The sequence below is a fragment of the Bos grunniens genome, chromosome 29 (genome assembly GCF_055505025.1).
Source record: "Bos grunniens cultivar Pamir isolate PY7600 chromosome 29, Bosgru_T2T1.0, whole genome shotgun sequence".
Classification (NCBI taxonomy): Eukaryota; Metazoa; Chordata; class Mammalia; order Artiodactyla; family Bovidae; genus Bos; species Bos grunniens.
The window spans coordinates 38,964,504-38,990,279 of NC_141193.1; the positions used below are offsets into that span (position 1 = coordinate 38,964,504).

At 40.4% G+C, this 25,776-nt stretch overlaps 1 protein-coding gene across 9 annotated transcripts in view; it reads right to left on the bottom strand.

The window, feature by feature from the left end:
- Positions 1-25,776, bottom strand: part of PRCP (prolylcarboxypeptidase) — an 86,232-nt gene that overhangs the window by 59,027 nt on the left and 1,429 nt on the right. For 7 of the 9 annotated variants that reach the window (XR_015157871.1, XR_015157870.1, XM_086384561.1 and 4 more), the window contains exon 2: positions 25,363-25,559. Coding sequence is in view for 7 of the 9 variants with exons in the window: in XM_086384561.1 (XP_086240687.1) it covers positions 25,363-25,536 (174 nt within the window). In the remaining 2 variants the exon portion in view is untranslated. Of the gene's footprint in view, positions 1-4,541; positions 6,315-25,362; positions 25,560-25,776 lie in introns of those variants that run through there. The other 2 variants (XM_086384567.1, XM_086384566.1) reach the window with 1 other exon arrangement.

Genomic DNA, 25,776 nt, shown 5'->3' on the forward strand with positions numbered 1-25,776 from the left:
TAAGGGCACTGTAAGAAAGATAAAGGAAAGGAAAAGGATATCCTCAGCTGAAACCAAAAAGCTCAGAACAATGACAGCAAGTTCAAACACAACCAAGTAGCTCCTTTGATTACTTTCAGGTGCTTTTGTCACTGCGCCACCATCCTGTATAGCAACTGCCCTGGAGCTAATAGGATATACAGATAAATGACAGTCAGTGGTTAAAGACAGTCATTCATTTAATAAGTATTTCTCTAGTGCCTACCAGTGGTTAGTGCTAGAGATAAAACAGTGAACAAGCTAGATATGATTACTGCCTTCACCTAGCTTATAATCTAATCAAAGAGGCAAGTAATAAAGGAGCAAATATACAATAAAGAAATACTTAGAAACTGTAGTTTTGCAGAGAATATAACAGAGAGCTTAATTTTAATAGGGTGGTCAGAAAAGAGGTCTCAGAGCAGGCAATAGTCAATGAAGCCTTTAATCTCCACAGCCTTTCAGTCAGGTATGTCAACTGTGTAAAAAGGGGATTCTATTCAATGCCACTTCCTACACGAAGCACTCCTTTGCCTTCCTGCTTTGTGTCCATGGCACTTTTAGCTCTATTATAGTGCTTTTCAAGTGTAGCTTTTGCTCTGTAGTTACTTATTTACACATGTTGTACACCTGCTATACTACTAAAAACTCTAAAGTAATCCAATAAGATGCTAGAATCTATTGATTAAAACCATGTGTGTTATTCCCACCTGCCCTGTGAATAGGGTAAGGACTGCTGCTGCTGCTACTGCTGCTAAGTCGCTTCAGTCGTGTCCGACTCTGTGCGACCCCATGGACTGCAGCCTACCAGGCTTCTCTGTCCATGGGATTCTCCAGGCAAGAACACTGGAGTTGCCATTTCCTTCTCCAAGGCATGAAAGTGGAAAGTCAAAGGGAAGTTGCTCAGTCGTGTTCGACTCTAGTGACCCCATGGACTGCAGCCTACCAGGCTCCTCCATCCATGGGATTTTCCAGGCAACAGTACTGGAGTGGGGTGCCATTGCCTTCTCCGGTAAGGACTGCACTAAGGGCTAAATGTACATTCTTTCATTTGCTCATCAGTGGAAATGAAGAGGCTGCATTTTTCCCACCATGCCATACTGCCTCCCCTTCCTTGTTCATGCCTGAACCCCACAGCAAAAAGTACAATGGGCACAGAACTTGCTTCATCAATGACTGTTGAGTTGAATTGAGGAGAAAAAGGGAGAAGTGTGATGCGACATCAAAAGACCAAGTAACCCAGGCTGGGTGTGGGCCACACCAGTTAACACTGCTCTGGGCCCTGGAGCCACCAGTAAGGCTCTGTTAGCTTTCTGTTGTTAGCCTTAAGAGGATCTACCCTGATGGCTCAGATGGTAAAGAATCTGCCTGCAATGTGGGAGACCCAGGTTCAAGCCCTGGATTGGGAAAATCCCCTGGAGTGGGAAATGGAAACCCACTCCAGTATGCATGCCTGGAGAATTCCATGGACAGAAGAGTCTGGCAGGCTACAGTCCATTGGGTCACAAAGAGTTGAACACGACTGAGCAACTAACACACATAACACATAACCTCAAGAACTGTGAACAGATCCTAAAATTATCAAGTTAAAATCCTGCTCAACCTTGAAAGGGTAGAAGAGCAGCAAGTACATGGCTACACTGGATAGAAGAATAAAAGGTACAATCTTTGCTCTCAAAGAGGCCACGGTCTAGTCTGCCACAAAGTATATAACCAAGAAAAGCTTCACTTCAAAGTCTCATTTGATTTAAAAAAAGAACGAACAAAAAGGGAGGGCTTCCCTAGTGGCTCAGTGATAAAGAATATGCCTGCCAATATAGGGGACATGGGTTCGACCCTTGATTCTGGAAGATCCCACATGCCAAGGGGTAACTATGACAGTGTGTCCCAACTATTGAGCCTGGGCTCTAGAGCCTGGGAGCCACAACTACTGAGCCTCTGAACTGCAACTACTAAAGCTGGCAGCAATGAACACCCAGCAAAGGCAAAAATAAATTAATTAACTGAAAAAAAAAGGAAACAAATCAATGGAAAATAAACAACATCTTCTGAAGGAAATTACTCAGGAGTAGGAATTCAAGTCAATATTACTTACTATACAACATTCCCTCCCTTTAAAAGTACAGTTCAAGAAGCTTACAGTGAAAAGGTAATTAACACTCTTTGCAAGTGATGGTGTTTTCATCTCAGAGCCTAGTACCTCTTAAGAGTTTCCCATTTTAAAAAGTTTTTTTTTGTTCATCCACAAAATGGATGAGTATAAAATAAGAAATAAATCTTCCCCCTTACAGTATTCTGCTTTTGCTTACTGGTGCACTGGGATGACCCAGAGGGATGGTACGGGGAGGGAGTTGGGAGGGGGGTTCAGAATGGGGAACACATGTACACCCGTGGCAGATTCATGTCAATGTATGGCAAAACCAATACAATATTGTGGGGTAATTAGCCTCCAATTAAAATAAATAAATTTATATTAAAAAAAATGTGAAACATCAATATCCTCTGACAGTTTTGCAATTGATGTGAACGCAAAATATCCTGCGTCTTGTGATAAAAACAATAAACAATATGAGAAGTCAAAAAAAAAATAGAAATACAATTCACATCAGGAAACTTAAATTACAAGCCCTGTTATTATACAAGCACATAAATGCCGAAGAGGAAAATAAGACAATGAGTAAGTAAAGAGTAAATGAATATGTATTATTCTCGCATGCCCTTGTGAAAACAAACAAAAAAAAACCCTGAAAGGGACTATTTAACTACCAAAGGAAAAATCTATAAGGGATACCAAAGTCCCTATACCAAACCCAAAGAGACTCATCTTCCTACAGTAGGAAGCAGCTTTTACCCTGAAGTTCTCTCTCCTCTGAACTCCCCTGCTACCTACCATTCCTGCAATACTTTAAACTCACCCAGTAGTAAAGATTTTTGCTTCCAGGACTTAATCTCTCCATTACAGAAGAAAGATTCATCTTTTTAAGGTTCATATAGTTTAGTGTTTTATAAAATGGAGGTTGTGATCCAACACTGGATTATAAACTCAATTTAGTGGGTCACAGTCAGCATTTCTCTTTAACAAAATTGCACATTATTCAGAAAGCCAGCTACAGAATTTATGTCTATTAAGAAATTTTTGAAAATCTATAGCCTGAGTCATGCTCTTGTGGGTGTATTAACTCTCGGACTTTCTACTTGAGGGAGAATTACCTATTAAATCATATTTCAAGATGTAACTGTAATTCAGGCAACAAGAGCCATTTCACAACGTAGAGCATAGCTAACAGCCAAATGAATGCTACAGACATTAAGTACCAGGGAAGCCCAGAGAAGGATAGCTCATGTTAAGCTGAGTCAATTAGGGAAGGTTTTCCTGAGGAAGTGAGGCTTAAAGAGCTCCCAGTAAGACCTGGATTAGAAAAGAGGAGAAGAGGGGAAAAAAGAAAAAAACAATGCCAGCTAGCCTGGACTGAAGCGGAAAGAACAGAGAAACTCAAGAGGCTAATATAGTAGTTTACTTTCGACCCATACAAGGTAAGAACCCTGGGGGTGTCAAGGAAGGGGCAAAAACTAGAAAGGAATCATGGACAGTCTTGATGATTGACTGGATTTGGGGCATGAAGGCAAAACTGAGGCAATCAAATAATTCAGAAGTTTTCTATCCTGTGTGACCAGGAAGAGAGTGGTGCCATTAACAGTAATGTGAAAAAAAACAAAAAGTCAAAGAAATTTTAAAAGGGAGTCATGCAATCTGTAATAAAACATTAATGTTTGTTATAAAAGTTTATCTTGTTCTGAATGTTTATACCCCTGAGTTGTACCTCCATAGCCATATGAGGGATACTAAGCAATATAAGCAGCATACTATTCTTAGGCATTCACTATCTGGAAGAACCAAGGCTTGACACTCAGCCAGTTCTTAAGATACTGAAACACCATACCTGTTGGCAAAATAATTACCGTAGCACCTCGAGTGACGCCGTCCCCCTCTCTATGCCTTCTGTCCCAGCTGCCAGTTTCTTCACATCTGCAGACCTAAAGAATTAACCTTCAGCACTGCAAGAGGTCCCAGTTCTATGACACATTTCTGCTTTGACTGGGCAGTATCTATGCCATGTTGGTAGCACTAGGTAAAATATAATAACAAGTGCCAGTCCTGAATATTCACTGGAAGGACTGATGCTGAAGCTGAAGTTCCAATACTTTGGCTACCTGATGTGAAGAACTGACTCACTGGAAAAGACCCTGATGCTGGGAAAGATAGAAGGCAGGAGGAGAAGGGGATGACAGAGGATGAGATGGTTGGATGGCATCACCAACTCAATGGACATGAGTTTGAACAAGCTCTGGGATTTGGTGATGAACAGGTAAGCCTGGCGTGCTGCAGTCCATGGGGTCACAAAGAGTCGGACACGACTGAGTGACTGAACTGAACTGGTATGTTTTTAAAGGTTGATCCTAAAAACATTTCCATTTTCTAACCTTACACGAGCTAAGCAAGGAATGAGACAGTCAAGATATTCTGAGAGGCATGGGGTCAGTTAGTTTATTATTTTAAAATGAAGTAATATGGAATCCACACATCAACTAGAGTCACCTGCACTTGTTAGATATGTGTAATCAAAGATAAGACTAGGACAGTAAATGAACTGGAGTATGCATTCAGTTCAGTTCAGTCTCTCAGTCGTGTCCGACTCTTTGTGACCCCATGGACTGCAGCACGCCAGGCCGCCCTGTCCATCACCAACTCCCGGAGTTCACTCAGACTCACGTCCATCGAGTCAGTGATGCCATTCAGCCATCTCATCTTCTGTGTCTGCTTCTCCTCCTGCCCCCAATCCCTCCCAGCATCTGAGTCTTTTCCAATGAGTCAACTCTTCGCATCAGATGGCCAAAGTACTGGAGTTTCAGCTTTAGCATCATTCCTTCCAAAGAAATCCCAGGGCTGATCTCCTTCAGAATGGACTGGTTGGATCTCCTTGCAGTCCAAGGGACTCTCAAGAGTCTTCTCCAATACCACGGTTCAAAAGCATCAATTCTTCGGCACTCAGCCTTCTGCACAGTCCAACTCTCACATCCATACATGACCACAGGAAAAACCACAGCCTTACTAGACGGACCTTTGTTGGCAAAGTAATGTCTCTGCTTTTCAATATGTTATCTAGGTTGGTCATAACTTTCCTTCCAAGGAGTAAGCGTCTTTTAATTTCATGGCTGCAGTCACCATCTGCAGTGATTTTGGAGCCCCCAAAAATAAAGTCTGACACTGTTTCCATTGTTTCCCCATCTATTTCCCATGAAGTGATGGGACCAGATGCCATGATCTTCGTTTTCTGAATGTTGAGCTTTAAGCCAACTTTTTCACTCTCCACTTTCACTTTCATCAAGAGGCTTTTGAGTTCCTCTTCACTTTCTGCCATAAGGGTGGTATCATCTGCATATCTGAGGTTATTGATATTTCTCCCGGCAATCTTGATTCCAGCTTGTGTTTCTTCCAGCCCAGCGCTTCTCATGATGTACTCTGCATATAAGTTAAATAAGCAGGGAGACAATATACAGCCTTGACATACTCCTTTTCCTATTTGGAACCAGTCTGTCGTTTCATGTCCAGTTCTAACTGTTGCTTCCTAACCTGCATATAGGTTTCTCAAGAGGCAGGTCAGGTGGTCTGGTATTCCCATCTCTTTCAGAATTGTCCACAGTTTATTGTGATCCACACAGTCAAAGGCTTTGGCATAGTCAATAAAGCAGAAATAGATGTTTTTCTGGAACTCTCTTGCTTTTTCTATGATCCAGAGGATGTTGGCAATTTGATCTCTGGTTCCTCTGCCTTTTTTAAAACCAGCTTGAACATCAGGAAGTTCACGGTTCACGTATTGCTGAAGCCTGGCTTGGAGAATTTTGAGCATTACTTTACTAGCGTGTGAGATGAGTGCAATTGTGCGGTAGTTTGAGCATTCTTTGGCATTGCCTTTCTTTGGGATTGGAATGAAAACTGACCTTTTCCAGTCCTGTGGCCACTGCTGAGTTTTCCAAATTTGCTGGCATACTGAGTGCAGCACTTTCACAGCATCATCTTTCAGGATTTGAAATAGCTCAACTGGAATTCCATCAGCTCCACTAGTTTTGTTCATAGTGATGTTTTCTAAGGCCCACTTGACTTCACATTCCAGGATGTCTGGCTCTAGGTCAGTGATCACACCATCGTGATTATCTGGGTCGTGAAGATCTTTTTTTTTTGTACGCATTAGGAGCAAATTAACAACAGAAGACATCACTACTTTTCCATTCGTTTCCTGAAAGAGGAACATTTTTTTAACAGAAGGGAACAAGTGAATGTTAAACAGACCAGATACATTCAAAATTGAAGAAGTATTTCTAGAATAAAGCTTTGCAAGAAGACCAGGAGGAAAGAGTAAGTATGTCTTGGATATGGAGTGGAGAAAGGTCCCATGAAGAAGAGAGACTACAGATAAATGACTAACGATGCAAATTACTAAAAGGGTTTAGCAATGTTACAGCATTTGACTGCAAAAAGCCTTTCTGGAAATCTTTAAAGACCATGATCCATATTTTTTGGAAAGTAATTCCCCTGGAATCTCAGCCAACATCTATTTCACTACAGTAACATTCACATTCTCCAGAGATAGACCAAAGCACTGGGGGTATATAAGTAACAGCAATAGTCCCTTCCACACCTTGCCTAAGGTCAGATATTTGCATTTAATGTTTGCAATAAAACAGGACATAACATGCAGTTTCATTGCGTCAGCTCAGTCCCACATGTACAGAGCTTGGTGCTGTGGCCTCCCAGATCCACAGATTAGCGAAATTCAAGGTTGTTGCCTTTGAGGAGATCATGGAGAGATGCTCAGTAAATATGAATTCCCTTCTCTTCTAAAGTGTGGTCATCTTCTGGACATTTAGATAATCTAGACTATATAAGAAGGAAAAAAAATCCTGCTTTGGTCTTCACTGGCTGTGCCGGTCATTGTCGAGAGAAAGGAAGCATCCGATGCCAAGGAGAAGGGAGTCATCACCACTGCTTTCCAAAGTTGTTGTATGAGCGGCGCCCTCAAAGGAAGAGGCCATCAGTGCTCAGGAAGTGACAGAGGTTTCCGACAGTTTTAAAGCACGGTGTCTGCAGTGTGACCCTTGGTTCAAACTGCATAAAAATAAAAATTAACTGACAAATGATAACAAGTACTTCCTCACTTTCCTATCTGTTGAATCACAGCCATTGTTTGGGTTGCAGCTCCTTGTTTAAATTAGGTTATTATATCACAATGATGCTGACCAAACATGCTAGTCATATAACAACAGGAAAACTTATTAAAAATGCCAAAGTGTGGGGAACACATGTATACCTGTGGGGAAAAAAAAAAAAATGCCAAAGTGTGTCAAGGCCTAAACATGCACATAAGTGCTTTTGCACTAATAAAACCTAGCCAGTACCAAGGACATCTTTCAAATATCTGGGTTGTTTGTTTTTTTTTTTTACCTCCTAAAAACCACAAATGTTCTGTGATGGAAGTGGAAAGGGAAGGGAATTTGAAGAGATTTGAGTTGAATGCCAGTTCTGCCATCGATTGGAGTACCTGAACTTCAACAAGGTACTTCATATCTTTCGGCTTGTTTTCTTACATGTAAAATTTAAAATAATAATGACTATCCCAGATGTTCTTTTTTTTAATTTTTAAATTTATTTTTAAATTAGAGTATAACTGCTTTATGATATTTTGTTAGTTCCTGCTATACAACATGAATTAGCTATAAGTATACATACATCCCCTCCCTTTCAATCCTTTTTTAATCAATTTATTTTAATTGGAGGCTAATTACTTTACAAATATTGTGGTGGTTTTTGCCATACATTGACCTGAATCAGCCATGGGTGTACATGAGTGCCCCATCCTGAACCCCCCTCCCACTTCCTCCCCGTCCCATCCCTCTGGATTGTCCCAGTGCACCATCTTTGTGTGTCCTGTTTCATGCATCGAACCCGGATTGGTCATCTATTTCACATATGGTAATACACATGTTTCAGTGCTATTCTCTCAAATCATCCCACCCTCGCCTTATACCACAGAGTCCAAAAGTCTGTTCTTTATGTGTCTCTTTTGCTGTCTCACATATAGGGTCATCGTTACCATCTTCCTAAATTCCATATATATGCATTAATATACTGAATTGGTGTTTTTCTTTCTAACTTATTTCACTCTGTATAATAGGTTCCAGTTTCATCCATCTCATTAGAACTGATGAAATGCATTATTTTTTAAAATGCATTAAAGTATTAAAAAGAAATGCATTCTTTTTAATAGTTGAGTAATATTCCATTGTGTATATGTAGCACAGCTTTCTTATCCATTTGTCTGCCAATGGACATCTAGGTTGCTTCCATGTTCTAGCTATTGTAAACAGTGCTGCAATGAACATTGGGGTACACATGTCTCTTTCAATTCTGGTTTCCTCAGTGTGTATGTCCAGCAGTGGGATTTCTGGGTTGTATGGCAGTTTTATTTCCAGTTTTTTAAGGAATCTCCACACTGTTCTCCATAGTGGCTGTACTAGTTTGCATGCCCACCAACACTGTGAGGGTTCCCTTTTCTCTGCACCCGCTCCAACATTTATTGTTTGTAGACTTTTTGACAGCAGCCATTCTGACATTTGCATTTCTCTGATAATGAGTGATGTTGAGCATTTTGTCATGTATTTGTTAGCCATCTGTATGTAGTCTTTGGAGAAATGTCTGTTTAGTTCTTTGACCCATTTTTTGATTGGATTGTTTATTTTTCTGATATTGAGCTGTATGAGCTGTTTGTATATTTTTGAGATTAATTATTTGTCAGTTGCTTTGTTTGCTATTATTTTCTCCCATTCTGAAGGCTGCCTTTTCACCTTGCTTATAGTTTCCTTCATTGTGCAAAAGCTTTTAAGTTTAATTAGGTCCCATTTGTTTATTTTTGCTTTTATTTCCATTACCCTGGGAGGTGGGTCATAGAGGATCTTGCTGTGATTTATGTCAGAGAGTGTTTTGCCTATATTTTCCTCTAGGAGTTTTATAGTTTCTGGTCTTACATTTAGATCTTTAACCCATTTTGAGTTTATTTTTGTATATGGTGTTAGAAAGTGTTCTAATTTCATCCTTTTACAGGTGGTTGATCAGTTTTTCCAGCACCACTTATTAAAGAGATTGTCTTTTCTCCATTGTATATTTTTGCCTCCTTTGTCAAAGATAAGGTGTCCATAGGTGCATGGATTTATCTCTGGGCTTTCTATTTTGTTCTACTGATTTATATTTCTGTCTTTGTGCCAGAACCATACTATCTTAATGACTGTAGCTTTGTAGTACAGTCTGAAGTCAGGTAGGTTGATTCCTCCAATTCCATTCTTCTTTCTCAAGATTGCTTTGGCTATTCAAGGTGTTTTTGTATTTCCACACAAATTATGAAATTATTTGTCTTAGCTCTGTGAAAAATACTGTTGGTAGCTTGATAGGGATTATATTGAATCTATAGATTGCTTTGGGTAGTATACTTATTTTCACTATATTGATTCTTCAGATCCATGAACATGGTATATTTCTCCATCTATTTGTGTCATCTTTGACTTCTTTCATCAGTGTTTTATAGTTTTCTATATATAGGTCTTTTGTTTCTTTTGACGATTTATTCCTAAGTATTTTATTCTTTTTGTTGTAATGGTGAATGGAATTGTTTCCTTAATTTCTCTTTCTGTTATCTCATAGTTAGTGTGTAGGAATGCAAGGGATTTCTGTGTGTTAATTTTATATTCTGCAATATATTCATTGATTAGCTCTACTAGTTTTCTGGTGGTATCTTTAGGGTTTTCTATGTAGAGGATTATGTCATTTGCAAACAGTGAGAGTTTTACTTCTTCTTTTCCAATCTGGATTCCTTTTATTTCTTTTTCTTCTCTGATCGCTGTGGCTAAAACTTCCAAAATTATGTTGACTAGTAGTGGTGAGAGTGGGCACCCTTGTCTTGTTCCTGACCCAGATGTGTCTTGTGATGATTAACTTGGATAATAAATTCATGCAAGTGCCTACCAAGGGCCTACAGGAAGTGAGAACTTGGTATATTTATGTATTTTGTAGTATATTATTAGCATTCACCTCCCAAGTCTGAAACCACTTTCAAACACACACACAAACATACACAATGATTTGTGTCATGTGTTTAATATTGCCACTTAGGAGGAAGAAATTAGTAGTATGAAACCTTAGCAATTTATTCTTAGTGTTCATTTAAAAAACCATGACCTTGAACTGCCCTGGTGGTACAGTGGATAAGAACTCGCCTGCTAATTCAGGGGTTATGATCCCTGCTCTGGGAAGATCCCCCATGCCTTAGGGCAACTAAGCCTGTGCACCACAACTACTAAGCCCGTGTTTAACTACTTAAATCCAAGTGCCCAAGCACCCAGAGCTCTACCACAAGCAAAGTCACTGCAATGAGAAGCCCACATATCACAATGAAGAGTAGTCCAAGCTTTCAGCAACTAGAGAAAGCCCACATGCAAAGTAACAAAGACTCCAGCACAGCCAAAACTAATTAAAAAAAATTTTTTTTTTCAATGACCTAACAAAGTAAAATTTAACAAAAAAAACCTTTTCAGCTCTCTTGGGTACTGACTTGGTAACATTAAGAGCCTCTTAAACACCAAATATGTTGTGGTCTAGTATGGGATATGCTTTTGCTTTTGACTTTCTGTCCAATCACCAGTAACCAGTGCTACAGCACAATATATTTTAGTACACATTCAAAGTGAAAGTCACTCAGTCGTGCCCAACTCTTTGAGACCCCATGGACTATCCAGTCCATGGAATTCTCCAGGCCAGAATACTGGAGTGGGTAGCCATTCCCTTCTCCAGGGGATCTTCCCAACCTAGGGGTCGAACCCAGGAGTACACGTTCATTGCTGTACAAATCATGCAGCTCTGAGGAAAGGTACATACTGCAGCAATAAAACATGGCAATTTTAGATTTTTGAACTGACTTATAATGAAATTAAATAATCTGTGATATCCCTTTCATCACTTCATATGCTAAACATTATAAATCCATATCTCAAGGAACTACTTATTTCCTCCCAGGTGGGAAAACAATGGCTCAAACAGCTGGACTTCTCATAAAAGTGATTAAAGAGATTAGCTTAAATTTTCAGTCTAATATCCTTTAAAACAATAACACTTTATTAAATAAATGGGAGAATAGTACTATTATTGTAAATACTATGTTTAAAGATGAGACCAATATCCAGACTTTTAAAGAAAATAAAATACTTAGGTGGAATTAACTGGACTTGACTCCCTAATCCATGGACTGGGAGACTTTCAAAAGCAGAGTGCCAAACAGTGACCTGTATCCTTTGGAGTTATTAGATATGAGGGGGGACATTCAAGGACCTCTGCAAGTGGAGTGGAAAAGATATGCTAGGGACTAGTCCAGGTAGCATAGAGTAGGGACCTTTATAGGAACTCTAATTAACTTATTTCGAGCCAAATTTTGTACATCGACTGCTTAAAAAGCTTAAAATGGAGGATCTGCTAATAGATTTATGGTAAACTACATTAAGTGCCAAGTTTAAGGGGACAAAATTCTACAGTAGTGACCTTATTCCTTTATTCCCATGGAGAGAGAGAGAGTGAGTCACTCAGTTGTGTCCAATTCTTTTCGACCCCATGAACTTTAGCCTGCCAGGCTCCTCCATCCATGGGATTTTCCAGGCAAGAATAGTGGAGTGGGTTGCCATTTCCTTCTCCATGGAATCTTCCCAACCCTGGTATCGAACCCAGTCTCCTGCACTGCAGGCAGACTCTCTACTATCTGAGACACCAGGGATATCCTCTTATTCCCACAGAGTGCCTTTTAGTGATCATCAATGGAGGTCTATTAATATATTTTGCTCTAGAATGTATACAGTCACCCAAATATATCTCCTAGTATTTTTACCCTAGGTAGCATAGTCCCCTTCTGCTACTAAAATAGTCCCCATTCATTTTTTAAATTAATTTTTATTGGAGTATAGTTGATTTACAATGTTGTGTTAGTTTCGGTTGTATAGCAGAGTGAATCATTTATACATATACATATATCCACTCTTTTTTACAGTTCTTTTCCCATGTAGGTCATTATAGAATACTGAGAATTCCCTGTGTTATACAGAAGGTTCTTATTAGTTATCCACTTTATATATAGTACAGTGAATATGTCAATCCCTTATCTCCCAATTTATCCCTACCTCGCTTTCTCCCCTGGTAACCATACGTTTGTTTTCTACATCTGTGACTATTTCTGTTTTGTAAATAGGTTCACTTGCAATATTTAGATTCCACATAAAAATGATATCATATGATATCTGTTTTTCTCTGACTTAACATCACTCAGTATGACAGTCTCTAGGTCTATTTATGTTGCTGCAAATGATATTATTTCATAGTTTTTTATGGCTGAATAATATTCCACTGTGTGTGTGTCTGTATATACATATGTGTGTGTGTGTGTGTGTGTGTGTGTGTGTGTATCTTTATCTGTTCCTTTGTTGATGGACATTTAGGTGACTTAGAGTACATGTATATTTTTGAACTATGGTTTTCTTCAGGTATATGCCAAGGCATGGGATTGTAGGATCATATGGTAATTCCATTTAAAATATAACTATCATATGACCCTTCAAACTCATTCATTTAAATTCTTCTTTCCATAACACAAAACCAAGGCCAGAAGAAAGTTCTGTATTATTAAAACCTCTGTTATGATTTTTTTTACTCTCCAAAATTACCCAACTTGCTATTAAAAAAGATAACTGAAACTCCTTATTCCTCAACTAGGCTGTATATTGTCATCCTGCTTATTTAACTTATACGCAGAGTACATCATGAGAAACGCTGGGCTGGAAAAAACACAAGCTGTAATCAAGACTGCCGGGAGAAATACCCATAACCTCAGATATGCAGATGACACCACCCTTATGGCAGAAAGTGAAGAGGAACTAAAAAGTTTCTTGATGAAAGTGAAAGAGGAGAGTGAAAAAGTTGGCTTAAAGCTCAACATTCAGAAAACAAAGATCATGGCATCTGGTCCCATCACTTTATGGGAAATAGATGGGGAAACAGTGGAAACAGTGTCAGACTTTATTTTTGGGGGCTCCAAAATCACTGCAGATGGTGACTGCAGCCATGAAATTAAAAGACGCTTACTCCTTGGAAGGAAAGTTATGACCAACCTAGATAGCATATTCAAAAGCAGAGACATTACTTTGCCAACAAAGGTCCGTCTAGTCAAGGCTATGGTTTTTCCAGTGGTCATGTATGGATGTGAGAGTTGGACTGTGAAGAAGGCTGAGCGCCGAAGAATGGATGCTTTTGAACTGTGGTGTTGGAGAAGACTCTTGAGAGTCCCTTGGACTGCAAGGAGATCCAACCAGTCCATTCTGAAGGAGATCAGCCCTGGGATTTCTTTGGAAGGAATGATGCTAAAGCTGAAACTCCAGTACTTTGGCCACCTCATGCGAAGAGTTGACTCATTGGAAAAGACTCTGATGCTGGGAGGGATTGGGGGCAGGAGGAGAAGGGGACGACAGAGGATGAGATGGCTGGATGGCATCACTGACTCGATGGACATTAGTCTGAGTGAACTCCGGGAGTTTACTCACAACTCCCGGTGATGGACAGGGAGGCCTGGCATGCTGCGATTCATGGGGTCGCAAAGAGTCAGACACGACTGAGTGACTGAACTGAAATGAATCTGGATTTCCTTACAGATGTGACTTTTACAACTATCTCTGAATCATAAATTACAAAATCTTCTATCTATTCCAGAAATACAGCTGGTAAAGAGGCAAAGTGGAATACAGGCTTTGATGACACCAAACCTCAGTTTAAATCCTGATGCTATCATTTATGAGCTGTGTGATCATGGATAAATTACTTCATCTCTGAGCCCTTTATTCCTCTGTAAAATAGATGCAGTAGCTCTGTGCAGGGTTAAAGATAAGCATATGAAGAGCAGTACCTGTCACAAGGTGAATGTGTCATATCCTGGTGAACAGAGCAGTGCTATGTCTCACAGCAACTCAACACCAAGTCATGTTCTTAAAATCAATGAAAACTTCAAAGAAGGAATATCCACACCAAGAGTGTGTAAATGGAAATAGTAACACTGACTTCACAATGATGACTGCCCACCTCTCGCCTCATCACCTCTGCCCTGTCTCAGTCTTACTGACCTCCTTTCAATTCCTCCTACTTGTTTCTAAATTAGTATCTTATACACAGTATATCCTCTATTTGGACAAAAATCTCAATCACCTCCCTTCTCCTGGCCAATAATTCCTCCTCAGCTTCCTGCCTCTGCTTTAACACCACTGCTGACCGGAGGATTTCCTGATATCCAAGACTTAGGACCCTACTGTGGCTCCCACAACATATTATTTCCTTAAAACACACATCATAGTTGTAATTACTTATCACTATCTTCTTTCCCATTAAAATGAAGTTTCATGAGGTATGTCTTTGCTTTCCCCTTATCCCTAGCAACTGACAGTATATGGCACATAGGAAGAGTTCAATAAATATGTGTCAAGTGAATATATAACTGTGTTGTTTTCCTCTATAAATGTTAGATATCATAACTTCTATAATAGTTATACTTTCATACATGTAAATTCTATCACACAACCAAACTGAAGGGATGCTGTGGCAAAGTTCCTAAAGAAATCTGACTTTAATAAAACTGTCTTTTCCTTACACCGTGTGGACAGTTCTCACAATATAAATAGCAAGAAAGAGAACATCATGAGCCTGACAGAGACATAGCAGCTGTTTCTCTCCATTCACAGCACCACAGGCAACTTGGAACTAACTGACTCATATACAACAGATAGCAAGGATTTACAAACACACATGGTTAATTAGCCTCTGTTTGCAAATGAAAAGCCAAAAAAAAAAAAAAAAAAAAAAACCATAAAAATACTGCCTTTACTTTAGCTCCCTAATAAACAAAGGCACTTCACAATCACCAGAGAAGTAGCTTTGAAGGAGATATTGTTCCTGAAATGTTCATTCTTCACCCTTCCCTCAACCCACATCCATACACATACAGGGACTGCTGCACTCCCTACCATGACCCTTCTCTGTAGATATGCTGAGAAAAAGGTCAGTACAGTTCATCTCCAGATCATCAAAATAAGAGGATGAAAACAAGTAGGCCTGTTCTTATTTGCCTGGCTTCCTACCTTGTTCCCTCAAAGCATCTTAAACAGCTGGGAATCAAGTTTCCATACTCTTCCCTTCCCTATGCATACACACCCCTTCCTTACCTCAATGTGCAGGGAAGCAGGAAAAGGGAAGGGGAGAGATACTGATTCAAAAAACATTTGTGCAGACGATATTCTAAGTAAAACAATGTGCAAAGGGCTGTGAAGGGGTACGGATACTTACAAGACAGGCTTCCTGCTTTGAAAGGGGAACAAAAGGTTTTAACACAAGGCTAGAGTTAAGACAAATGCCATGAGACAAGTACAAAGAAAGATCTGACCAATCACACACTTTCTGGCCCCTGGAGGAGGAGTGTCTGAGATGGGGCTTAAAAAATGGAAGGGGTTGATAAAGGAGGAAAGAGGCAAGGGAGAGGCATTCCAAGCAAAGGGAACAATGTGGGTTAAAACACAGAAACAGGAAAGCAATGGGCATGTGTGGAGAACAGATTAGCAAACTGGAAAGGTGGGTTGGAGCCAAAGGGTGGAAGGCCTCAAACACTACAGGATTTTTTTCTTGAGAAAGCAAAAAATCAGGAAACATTGCAGGTCCTGAGAAGAAGAGTGGTTTGACTGAAGGGAGGTGATTAATGTGGCCCATGGGGACTGCAGTGGAGGAGGAACTACAGGTTGCAAGGAGGACCAGTTAAGACTCTTTCAGGGACTTCCTTGGTGGTCTAGTAGATAAGAATTCACCTTGCAGTACAGAGGACATGGGTTTGATCCCTGATTGGGGAACTAGGATCCCAAATACCACAGAACAATTAAACCTGCATGTCACAACTAAGACCTGATACAATTATTAAACAAATAGTTTAAAAAAAAAAAAAAAGACTCAGGGAAACCTTCCTGAGATAAGCCTTTCCATTCCACTGTACACCCATATGTATACATACAAACCACCTTACTTATTTAACGTATATGCAGAGTACATCATGCGAAATGCCAGGCTGGACAAAGCACAAGCTGGGATCAAGATTGCCAGAAGAAATATCAATAACCTCAAATATGCAGATGACACCACTCTTATGACAGAAAGTGAAGAGGAACTTTAGAGCCTCTTGATGAAAGTGAAGGAAGAAACTGAAAAAGTCAGCTTAAAACTCAAGGAAGATCATGGCATCCTGTCCCATCACTTCATGGCAAATAGATGGGGAAACAATGGAAACAGTGAAAGACTATTTTTTTTGGTTCCAAAATCACTGCAGATGGTGACTGCAGCCATGAAATTAAAAGACGCTTGCTCCTTGGAAGAAAAGCTATGACCAACCTACACAGCATATTAAAAAACAGAGACATTACTTTGCCAACCAAAGTCCATCTAGTCAAAACTATGGTTTTTCCAGTAGTCATGTATGGATATGAGTTGGACCATAAAGAAGGCTGAGTGCCAAAGAATTTGAACTTTGCTTCTGAACTGTGGTGTTGGAGAAGACTCTTGAGAGTCCCGTGGACTGCAACCAGTTTGGGATGGATTGAACCAGTCCAACCTAAAGGAAATCAATCCTGAATATTCAGGATTATTATCCTGGAGAAGGAAATTGCAACCCACTCCAGTACTCTTGCCTGGAAAATTCCATAGATGGAGGAGCCTGGTGGGCTACAGTCTATGGGGCTGCAGAGTCGGACATGACTGAGCAACTTCACTTTCTTTTTCTTTTCCTGAATATTCATTGGAATGACTGATGCTGAAGCTGAAGCTCCAATACTTTGGCCACCTGATGGGAAGAAGTGACTCATTGGAAAAGGCTCTGATGCTGGGAAAGATTGAAGGCGGGAGGAGAAAGGGACAAAAGAGGATAAGATGGTTGGATGGCATCACTGACTTGATGGACAGGAGTTTGAACAAGCTCCAGGAGTTGGTGATGGACAGGGAAGCCTGGTGTGCTGCAGTCCATGGGGTCGCAAAGAGTCAGGACACAACTGAGCAACTGAACTGATCACCTTGCTTTCCAGGTGTCACAGTGGTAAAGAATCCTCCTGCCAATCAGGAGCTGCAGGAGACAAAGATTCAATCTGTGGGTCATGAAGATGCTCTGGAGTAAGAAATGGCAACCCACTCAAATATTCTTGCCTGGAAAATTCTATGAACAAATGAACCTGGTGGGCTATAGTTCATGGGGTCACAAAGAGTCAGACAAAACTGAGCACACATCACCTTGCTTATTTCCTTCAAGGCAATCATTACAGTCTATAATTATCTTATGTTTATTTGCTTATTATCTACTTCCTAACCAGAAAATAAGTTCCACATGAGCAGTCCAACTATTGTCTCAAGAACCGTGCCTGCCATATATACAGACTGTCAGTAATTTTTTTTTTTTTAATGGTAACAGTGCCACAAGGAGAAAGTCATCATTTAACCAGATGAGTCTGGTTCTGAGTCAGAACTATAGATCCAGGAGAAAAGGGAATTCTCCTACACTTCTGGTGGGAATGTAAGTTGATACAGCCTCTTTGGAAGAAGTATGGAGATTCCTTAATAAGCTAGGAATAAAACCATCATGTGATCCAGTAATCCTACTCCTAGGCATGAGTGCCAAAACTGAAAAAGACACATGTACCCCAATGTTCACTGCAGCACTATTTATAATAGCTGGGACATTGAAGCAACCTAGATGTCCATCAACAGATGAATGGATAAAGTAGCTCTGGTACATACATACGATGGAATACTACTCAGCCATAAAAAGGAATGCATTTGAGTCAGTTCTAATGAGATGGATGAACCTAGAGCCTATTATACAGAGTTAAGGAAGTCAGAAAAAGGAATATAAATATCATATACAGATGCATATAAATGGAATCTAGAAAGATGGTACTGATGAATTAATTTTCAGGGCAGCAATGGAGAAACAGACATAGAGAACAGACCTATGGACATGGGGGAAGGGAAGGAGAGAGAGGGTGAGATTTATGGAGATGGTAACATAGAAACTTACAATACCATATGTAAGCTAGATAACCAATAATTTGCTATATGACTCAGAGAACTCAAACAGGGGCACTTTGACAATTCAGAAGGGTGAGATGGGGAAGGAGATGGGAGGGAGGTTCAGGAGGGAAGGAACATGGGTGTACTTATGGCTGATTCTTGTTGATATATGACAGAAACCACAAAATTCTGTAAAGCAACTATCCTTCAATTAAAAAAATTAAGTGACCAAAAAAATCCTAAAAAAAAAAAACAAAACTACAGATTTAAGTAGAAATATTAGGAGGCAGAGTGAGGTAGTGATTAGAATACACTTGGTACCTCAGTTCCTCCATCTATAAATTGGGAATAGCAGTACCAAAATCACATGAGGTCAATGGGAGAATTAATGAGCTAATATGTGTGAAGTGTTTATATAAACATAAATATAATGCTCTATGTTATAAATATTGTATCAGTGGGAGAGCTAATTTTTAATTTAAAAAACATTTTACATGATCTCAGTCTGTATCTTACTCAAAGTTGAGATAGAAAAATCGTTGAGGTCTCATCTGTCCATAGGGTCGCACAGAATCGGACACAACTGAAGCGACTTAGCATGTATGCATGCACTGGAGAAGGAAATGGCAACCCACTCCAGTGTTCTTGCCTGGAGAGGACAGAGGAGCCTGGTGGGCTGCTGTCCATGGGGTCACACAGAGTCGGACACAATTGAAGCAACTTAGCAGCAGCAGCCGCAGCATTTACCAAAGGCAATTAATGGTAGGGCAAAAAACAGAACTTCTGCCCACATCCCTACCTGATATATTAATATATATCCACTCTTGATATAATTCCCTATAGATAGGAGGCACTCATGAACAGAATTACAGGTGCATCAGAGATCAGCAGATCTAATCTTCTCATCTTACATATTAGTACACTGAGATCTAGAGTGAAGCAACTTGCCCAACATAGTAGTACAAGTTAGTAGCAGGGCTGATACTAGCAACCAAATTTTGAAAGTGTTGTGTTTTATGTACTAAAGCATAAAACCCCTGTAATATGCAGATGGATATAAACATGCATGCTTAGTCACTCAGTTGTGTCCGATGCTTTGTGACCCCATGGACTGTAGCCCACCAGGCTCTTTTCTCCATAGAATTTCCCAGGCAAGAATACTTGAGCGGATTGCCATTTCCTACTCCAAGTGATATTCCTGACCAAGGGATCAAACCTGAGTCTCTTGTGTCTCCTGCATTGCAGGCAAATTCTTCACCATTGTACCACCCGACAGTATAACCTCTAAAATTAACTTTTGCTGAAACTACATTTTAGCATTAATTGGTAAAATATTTAAAACTCAGCTATTAGAAAGACAGTGTTAGATTTAGTATTATCAAGGAGGTACTTGAAAAAACCTGAAAGGATACAATTATTATCATACATTTTTCTCTCCACAATTTACCAAAACTAAAAATAGTATAGGAAAAAAGTGGAATTAGCTTCACACGCCTTTTTTTATGTATCAGTCTTATGTGAAAGAAAATAATTTCAAATGAGGAAAAAAGTTAATTTCTATGTTCTACTTACAAGTGTACTATACTACATCCCACTGAAGAAAAAGAAACATTTGCACTAGTTAAGTAACAGAAAAGAATTCACAAAGACTTTCATATTTACCAGAATAACTATTTTAGATATGATACGGAATGACTTAAATATTTTACTCTGAGTGGACAGGAGGTACATGCTCAGTTGCTCGGTCGTGTCCGACTCTTTGTGACCCCCTGGACTGTAACCCACCCAGCTCCTCTGTCCATGGGATGATCCCGGCAAGAATACTAGAGTGGGTTGCTATTTTCTCCTCCAGAGGATCTTCCCCACCGAGGGATCGAACCTCCATCTTCTGCAGCTCCTGCATTGGCAGGCAGATTCTTTACCACTGAGCCACCTGGGAAGCCCCCAGAGAAGAAGTTAAAGCCATATGAAAAAACTGCAAGGTAAAATAAAAATAACATTTACCATTTACTAAGTGTTTACCAAGGGATCTAAACTGTGCAGCTGCTGCTGCTGCTGCTGCTAAGTCGCTTCAATCGTATCCGACTCTGTGCGGCCCCATAGATGGCAGCCCACCAGGCTCCTCTGTCCCTGGGATTCTCCAGGCAAGAATACTGGAGTGGGTTGCCATTTCCTTCTCCAATGCATGAAAGTGAAAAGTGAAAGTGAAGTCGCTCATTTGTGTCTGACTCTTTGCGACCCCATGGACTGCAGCCCACCAGGCTCCCCCGTCCATGGGATTCTTCAGGCAAGAGCACTGGAGTGGGATGCCATTTCCTTCTCCACTAAACTGTGCTAAATAAACACTTTACACAAATCAGCTTATTTCACAACAAATCTGTGAGATGAATAGTATAATTAGCCCTATTTTGCTGATTATAAAAACAGAAGCTCACAGTAACTTGTCTGAAATTACTCAGGTAGTGTTAGAAACAGAATGCATTCTCAAACCTGTATGGTTGTCAAGCTCTATCAAGTTCCTAATCCTCAACAGTTTTGATCAAGATCAATTCATCATAGCTTACGGGTGAACTACATGACCCCTTCTGACAATGATTCTGTAAGTAAAAACAGAAATCAGTTCAGAATTCATATAATATTTGTGGCAGTATGCTCCAGGCATAAGGGGAAGGTCATCAATAGATGAACCAGTAAGAAGAGGAGAAAGGAAAAATGAAAAGAAGAACAGGAGGAGAAAAAGCGATAGGCCCTTCCAAGGCACCTGACACAGCTCCATTTTATTAGACATTCACTAGGACCACCATGACAAGAAAGGGAAACCCAGAATAGGAATTGAAAGTAGAACTGTAAGGGTAGAAAGTAGAACTGTAAGCTATAAATCAAAATTGCTTCATCTACCATGATGGTCTCACCATAGACGAGGAAGGAGCTGTAGGAAGGCCCTGCAGGAGTCAGCAGCCATGAGCTCAGTGCTGGGCCAGGATGCACAGTTCTCACATAAACACTGGTCAGTAGTTAAATAAGAATAGTAGAGTATAGATGACTGACCACTAGGTTTCTAGAAGAGGCATTACCATAAGCGTCAGCATATAGATCAACCTGAAATGCATGGCACTACAGAGAGTGTGGTTTAAAGACAGAGTAGGGGAGGAACCACCGTTTACTTCATTAAGATCCTCAATTTCCTAATGTTCCAGGCACTGTGCATGTGCTTTCCTGAATTACCATGTTTAACACTCACAACAGCCTTAGGGAGATGTAACAGTTAATTTTACATGTTAACTCAGCTGAGCCATGGTGCCCAGAATGCTCAAACATTCTAGATATTTCTGTGAAGGTAGTTTTTTTAGATGAGATTAATATTTAAAACAGTAGAGTTAGAGTATAGCAGCTTTACCCTCCATAATGTGGGTGGGTCTCATCCAATTAGGTGAGGCCTGAAAAGCACAAAAGACTGACTACTCTTGAGCAAGGAATTAGGCAAGTTGACTGCCTTGGGACTCAAACTGCAGCTCTTCCCTGGGTCTCCAGTCCACCAGCCTACCCTGCAGATTACAAGGCTCCTCAACAACATGAGTCAATTTCTTAAAATAAATCAATCCCTCTCTGTGAAGAAAGAGATACATATACACACACACATACACACACACACCCTACTAACTGTTTCTCTAGAAATCCCTGACTAATACAGTAGATACTGATTTCTATTTTCAACAGTGAGGAAAGTAACAGCCTGAAAGGACCCATTCTCTTTCCCCATTACATCACACAGCAAAATGCCTTCAGGATTCACATTCAGATCTGAGGGACTAGGGTGGGAGTAAGAGGGTAATAAGAACCATGGAAATTGAATAAACACAAGTTACGCATCCCAAGGAGCCCTTTACAACATTCGCATCACACATATGAGTGAATGAGTGAGTGAAAGTCACTCATCAGGTCCGACTCTTTGCGACCCTATGAACAATACAGTCCATGGAATTCTCCAGGCCAGAATACTTGAGTGGGTAGCCCTTCCCTTCTCCAGGGGATCTTCCCAACCCAGGGATCGAACCCAGATGTGGACTCTTTACCAGCTGAGCTACCAGGGAAGTCCAAGGATACTGGAGTGGGTAGCCTATCCCTTCTCCAGAAGATCTTCCTGACCCAGGAACTGTACTGGGGTCTCCTGCATTGCAGGTGGATTCTTTACCAGCTGAGCTATCAGGGAAGCCCTATCACACATACATGCAGAGCCCTTGATGTGCCCAAGTGATGTGTTATCCTTTCTCTGGTCTCCTGACTCAGTTATTTTTGATTAAAAACAAAATCAAACATTCCTACTAAATCAACATTTGAAGACTGTGAAAGAAAAGGAAATATAAATGGTAAAAAAAAATAGAAGGAAAAGATTAAAAAGGAAAATAAATAGATGATTTGTGTCATTAATTAAATGACGGTAGACCTTGCTTGGGCTTTCTTTGGGTAGTCATCCATTCACTCCCTCAACAAATATTTATTTTGTACTTTATATTTTTATGGGATTTTCTGGGTAATAGATAATGCTATCTAGCTGACACAAAATAGTAAATGTGAAAAAAGTCCAACTAGAATCAAGTAAGTTTCACAGAAAAGGTGATATTTCAGCTGGGACAGAGGTATGCATTTAACTAGCGGAGAAAAGGGGGGTATTCCGGACAGAATTTCTGACACAGTAAACTTCAACTGAGTCTATGTTCTATGTTGCTAAAAGTGTATGTGTGGAGAAGGTGGAAGGAGGTGGGGACCTATGGCAGGATATGAAGCTGAAAGACCAGCATGCAATGAGAAACAATATGAAGGACTTTGACCTTTATTCTGCAAGTAATCAGAGTTATGAAGGAGGGCTAAGCCTTTTTACTGAGACCATTCATGGAGTTTGCATGAATATAAGGACAACTGGGAATAGCTTAGACAGATATAACAACAGATAAAGAAATCATTACAAAGTTGAATGAAAATTAAACCTTGAATAAAGTCTTAGGTACAATAATAATGTTTATCATTAAAAGGCATGAAAGTACTTCATCTGCTCCAACTAAAAAAATTAAAGTTGAGTTTACACATACTTTTCAATCCCAACTAAAAATTTATGGTCCAGAAAAACTGGCAATTACTATAAAACCATTATTGTGCAACAATTATTATACAAACATTTGTATATATGTGAAAGTCTTTCTCTAAACAGTGAAATAAAACTCAATTGGAGTTGATGTAAATAAAATTATTATTATGGTAATAAATCTATTTGTGGAATCTGAGTCCTAAAATGTGAACTAAATATAAGCCAGAGGGCAAAACATGGCTGAATAAGGCCAAACAGATCTTGTAAATCACCACAAATGGAAAAAGAACTGGCCTTTTATATCTAAAGAGTGAAGTGGTCAAGAAAGAAATTTACAATGAAGGAATATAAATTAGGACCTAAGAGATCATTCAGTCTCTTCTACCTTTTCATTCCCCCTCTTTTCTGCTGATAGTTCTCTCACCATTCCTAAAAGGATTATAGATATCCATTTCAGTAGATTCCCTTCAACTTAACTTTAGTTATGGAACTCTGCAAAATCCCAGCATATAAAACAAATAAAAATATAAATCTCAGGCTGAAAGAAGTCAGAGAGTGGGGGTTCTGGGGTACCCTAACTTGGTTTCCACATGGGCCTTCACCATCCCTCTGAGACAGCTCCCCCAAAGCCTTAATTTTTCAGTAAAATGTGAAACACATTGGTCCTTTTCCAAACCTCTCAATTTACAAATGAGGAAATTGAAGCCTAGAGAATTGCCTAAAAAAAAGATGTTTCCTAGTACTCCTGCTAAAACTAGAATGCTTTCTCTTCATAATCTCTACATTTCTGGGTTAAAAATGATTTCTTATACTAGAAGTTCACGTCATCCCTCTATATCAAATTCCTACTCAAAATTCACATAAGTTAGTAACCATCAATTTACTAAGTGTCTACTCGAGACCAAATACTTTGTTAGGGATATGTCATCTCTTCTCATTTAACCACCACCAAATCCCCCAGAGGTCAAGAAATTGGGCTCAGAGAGATATATGAAACTTCCCAAGGTCACAGAGCTAGTATTAATAGATTGGAATTCTGATCTATCTAACTCCTAAAGCCAAACCTCAGACTCTTGCACTTCTAATCCCAATGTTTCCCAAATTTTTGCCTATCTTTTCACATGCATGCACATACACGTGCTCAGTTGCTCAGTCATGTTCAACTCTTTGAGACCCCACTGAACGTAGCCCATCAAGCTCCTGTGTCCATGGGATTTCTCAGGCAAGAATTTTGGGGTGGGTTGCCATTTCCTACTCCAGGGGATCTTCCCCCACCCAAGAATCAAACCCCCGTCTCTTTTATCTCCTGCTTTAGCAGGCAGATTCTCTACCACTGTGCTACCTGGGAAGGTCATCTATCTTTTCACAGGCTCCCAGAACTTTAAGTGATATTGTCATTTCACAAAAGATGTACTTCCTCATCCAGGCTTCTCAGGAAATACCTACCTCATGCTTCAGCCAAGCACAAAGACATCATGCCTACCTTAAACCTCTGAACTCAAAATTCAGAACTATAAAGATGCTCACCTTCACTCCCCCCTCCAAATTTTGACAGACTCCTACAACTTCCAGGGAAAGTTGAAAACTCTTAATGAAAGGGCTACAAAAGCAACAACTCTGAGCTGAGCATTAGACAACAGACTGGCATTTTAGATTGAAAAAATATTATATATTATCTGGTAAGATATTAGAAATGTGAACTTAGGTGCTGCTTTGGGACAAAAGACGACTGTCACCGCGAAGTAGGCTCCAGAGCTGGCATTAAATAACTTGAATTTGGCAGGAGGTCAAAGGAATTTTAAGGCATCCTCTGCAAGCAGGAGTTGAAGTGACTGTGATGGTCAATCACAGAAGGGAGTGTAGAGCCAGAAATGACAATAAATTACTGGTGACCGAAGGTGAGTTTAAACAGACTGGGACTTGGGGCCCCCGGACAAGTCCTCAGCATTAGGGTTCTACAATTTCGGATGAGCTCTGGTGCCCGAAAACCACAAAACCCCAGTCCTCGCCACCCACTCGGACACCCCAACCTTTTTGGCCTTACCTTCTGTTGGATGTAGCGAATCGAATACTTCAGGGTAATAGTGGGGCGGGATCTGAAGCTGGTTGACCAGCGTAGGCTGCTAGGGGCCCTCAGTGACGGCGATACGAGGCTGGCGGCCCCAGGAGTCAGGAAAGCTAGGAGCAGGAGCAGGAGCAGGAGGGAGCAGCGCCCCATGGCTCAGGACCGTGGCTGCAGAGCTGGTAGGAGGGAGACAGGCAGATGCACGCAGCCCCGCCCAGCCCGCAGCTCTGCCCCCGAGACAGGCCCCTCCTTCCCGGGGGAAACCCAATGCCACCCCGCCCCTCAGTTGCTACTGCTGCTAAGTCGCTTCAGACGTGTCCGACTCTGTGCGACCCCATAGACGGCAGCCCACCAGGCTCCCCCGTCCCTGGGATTCTCCAGGCAAGAACACTG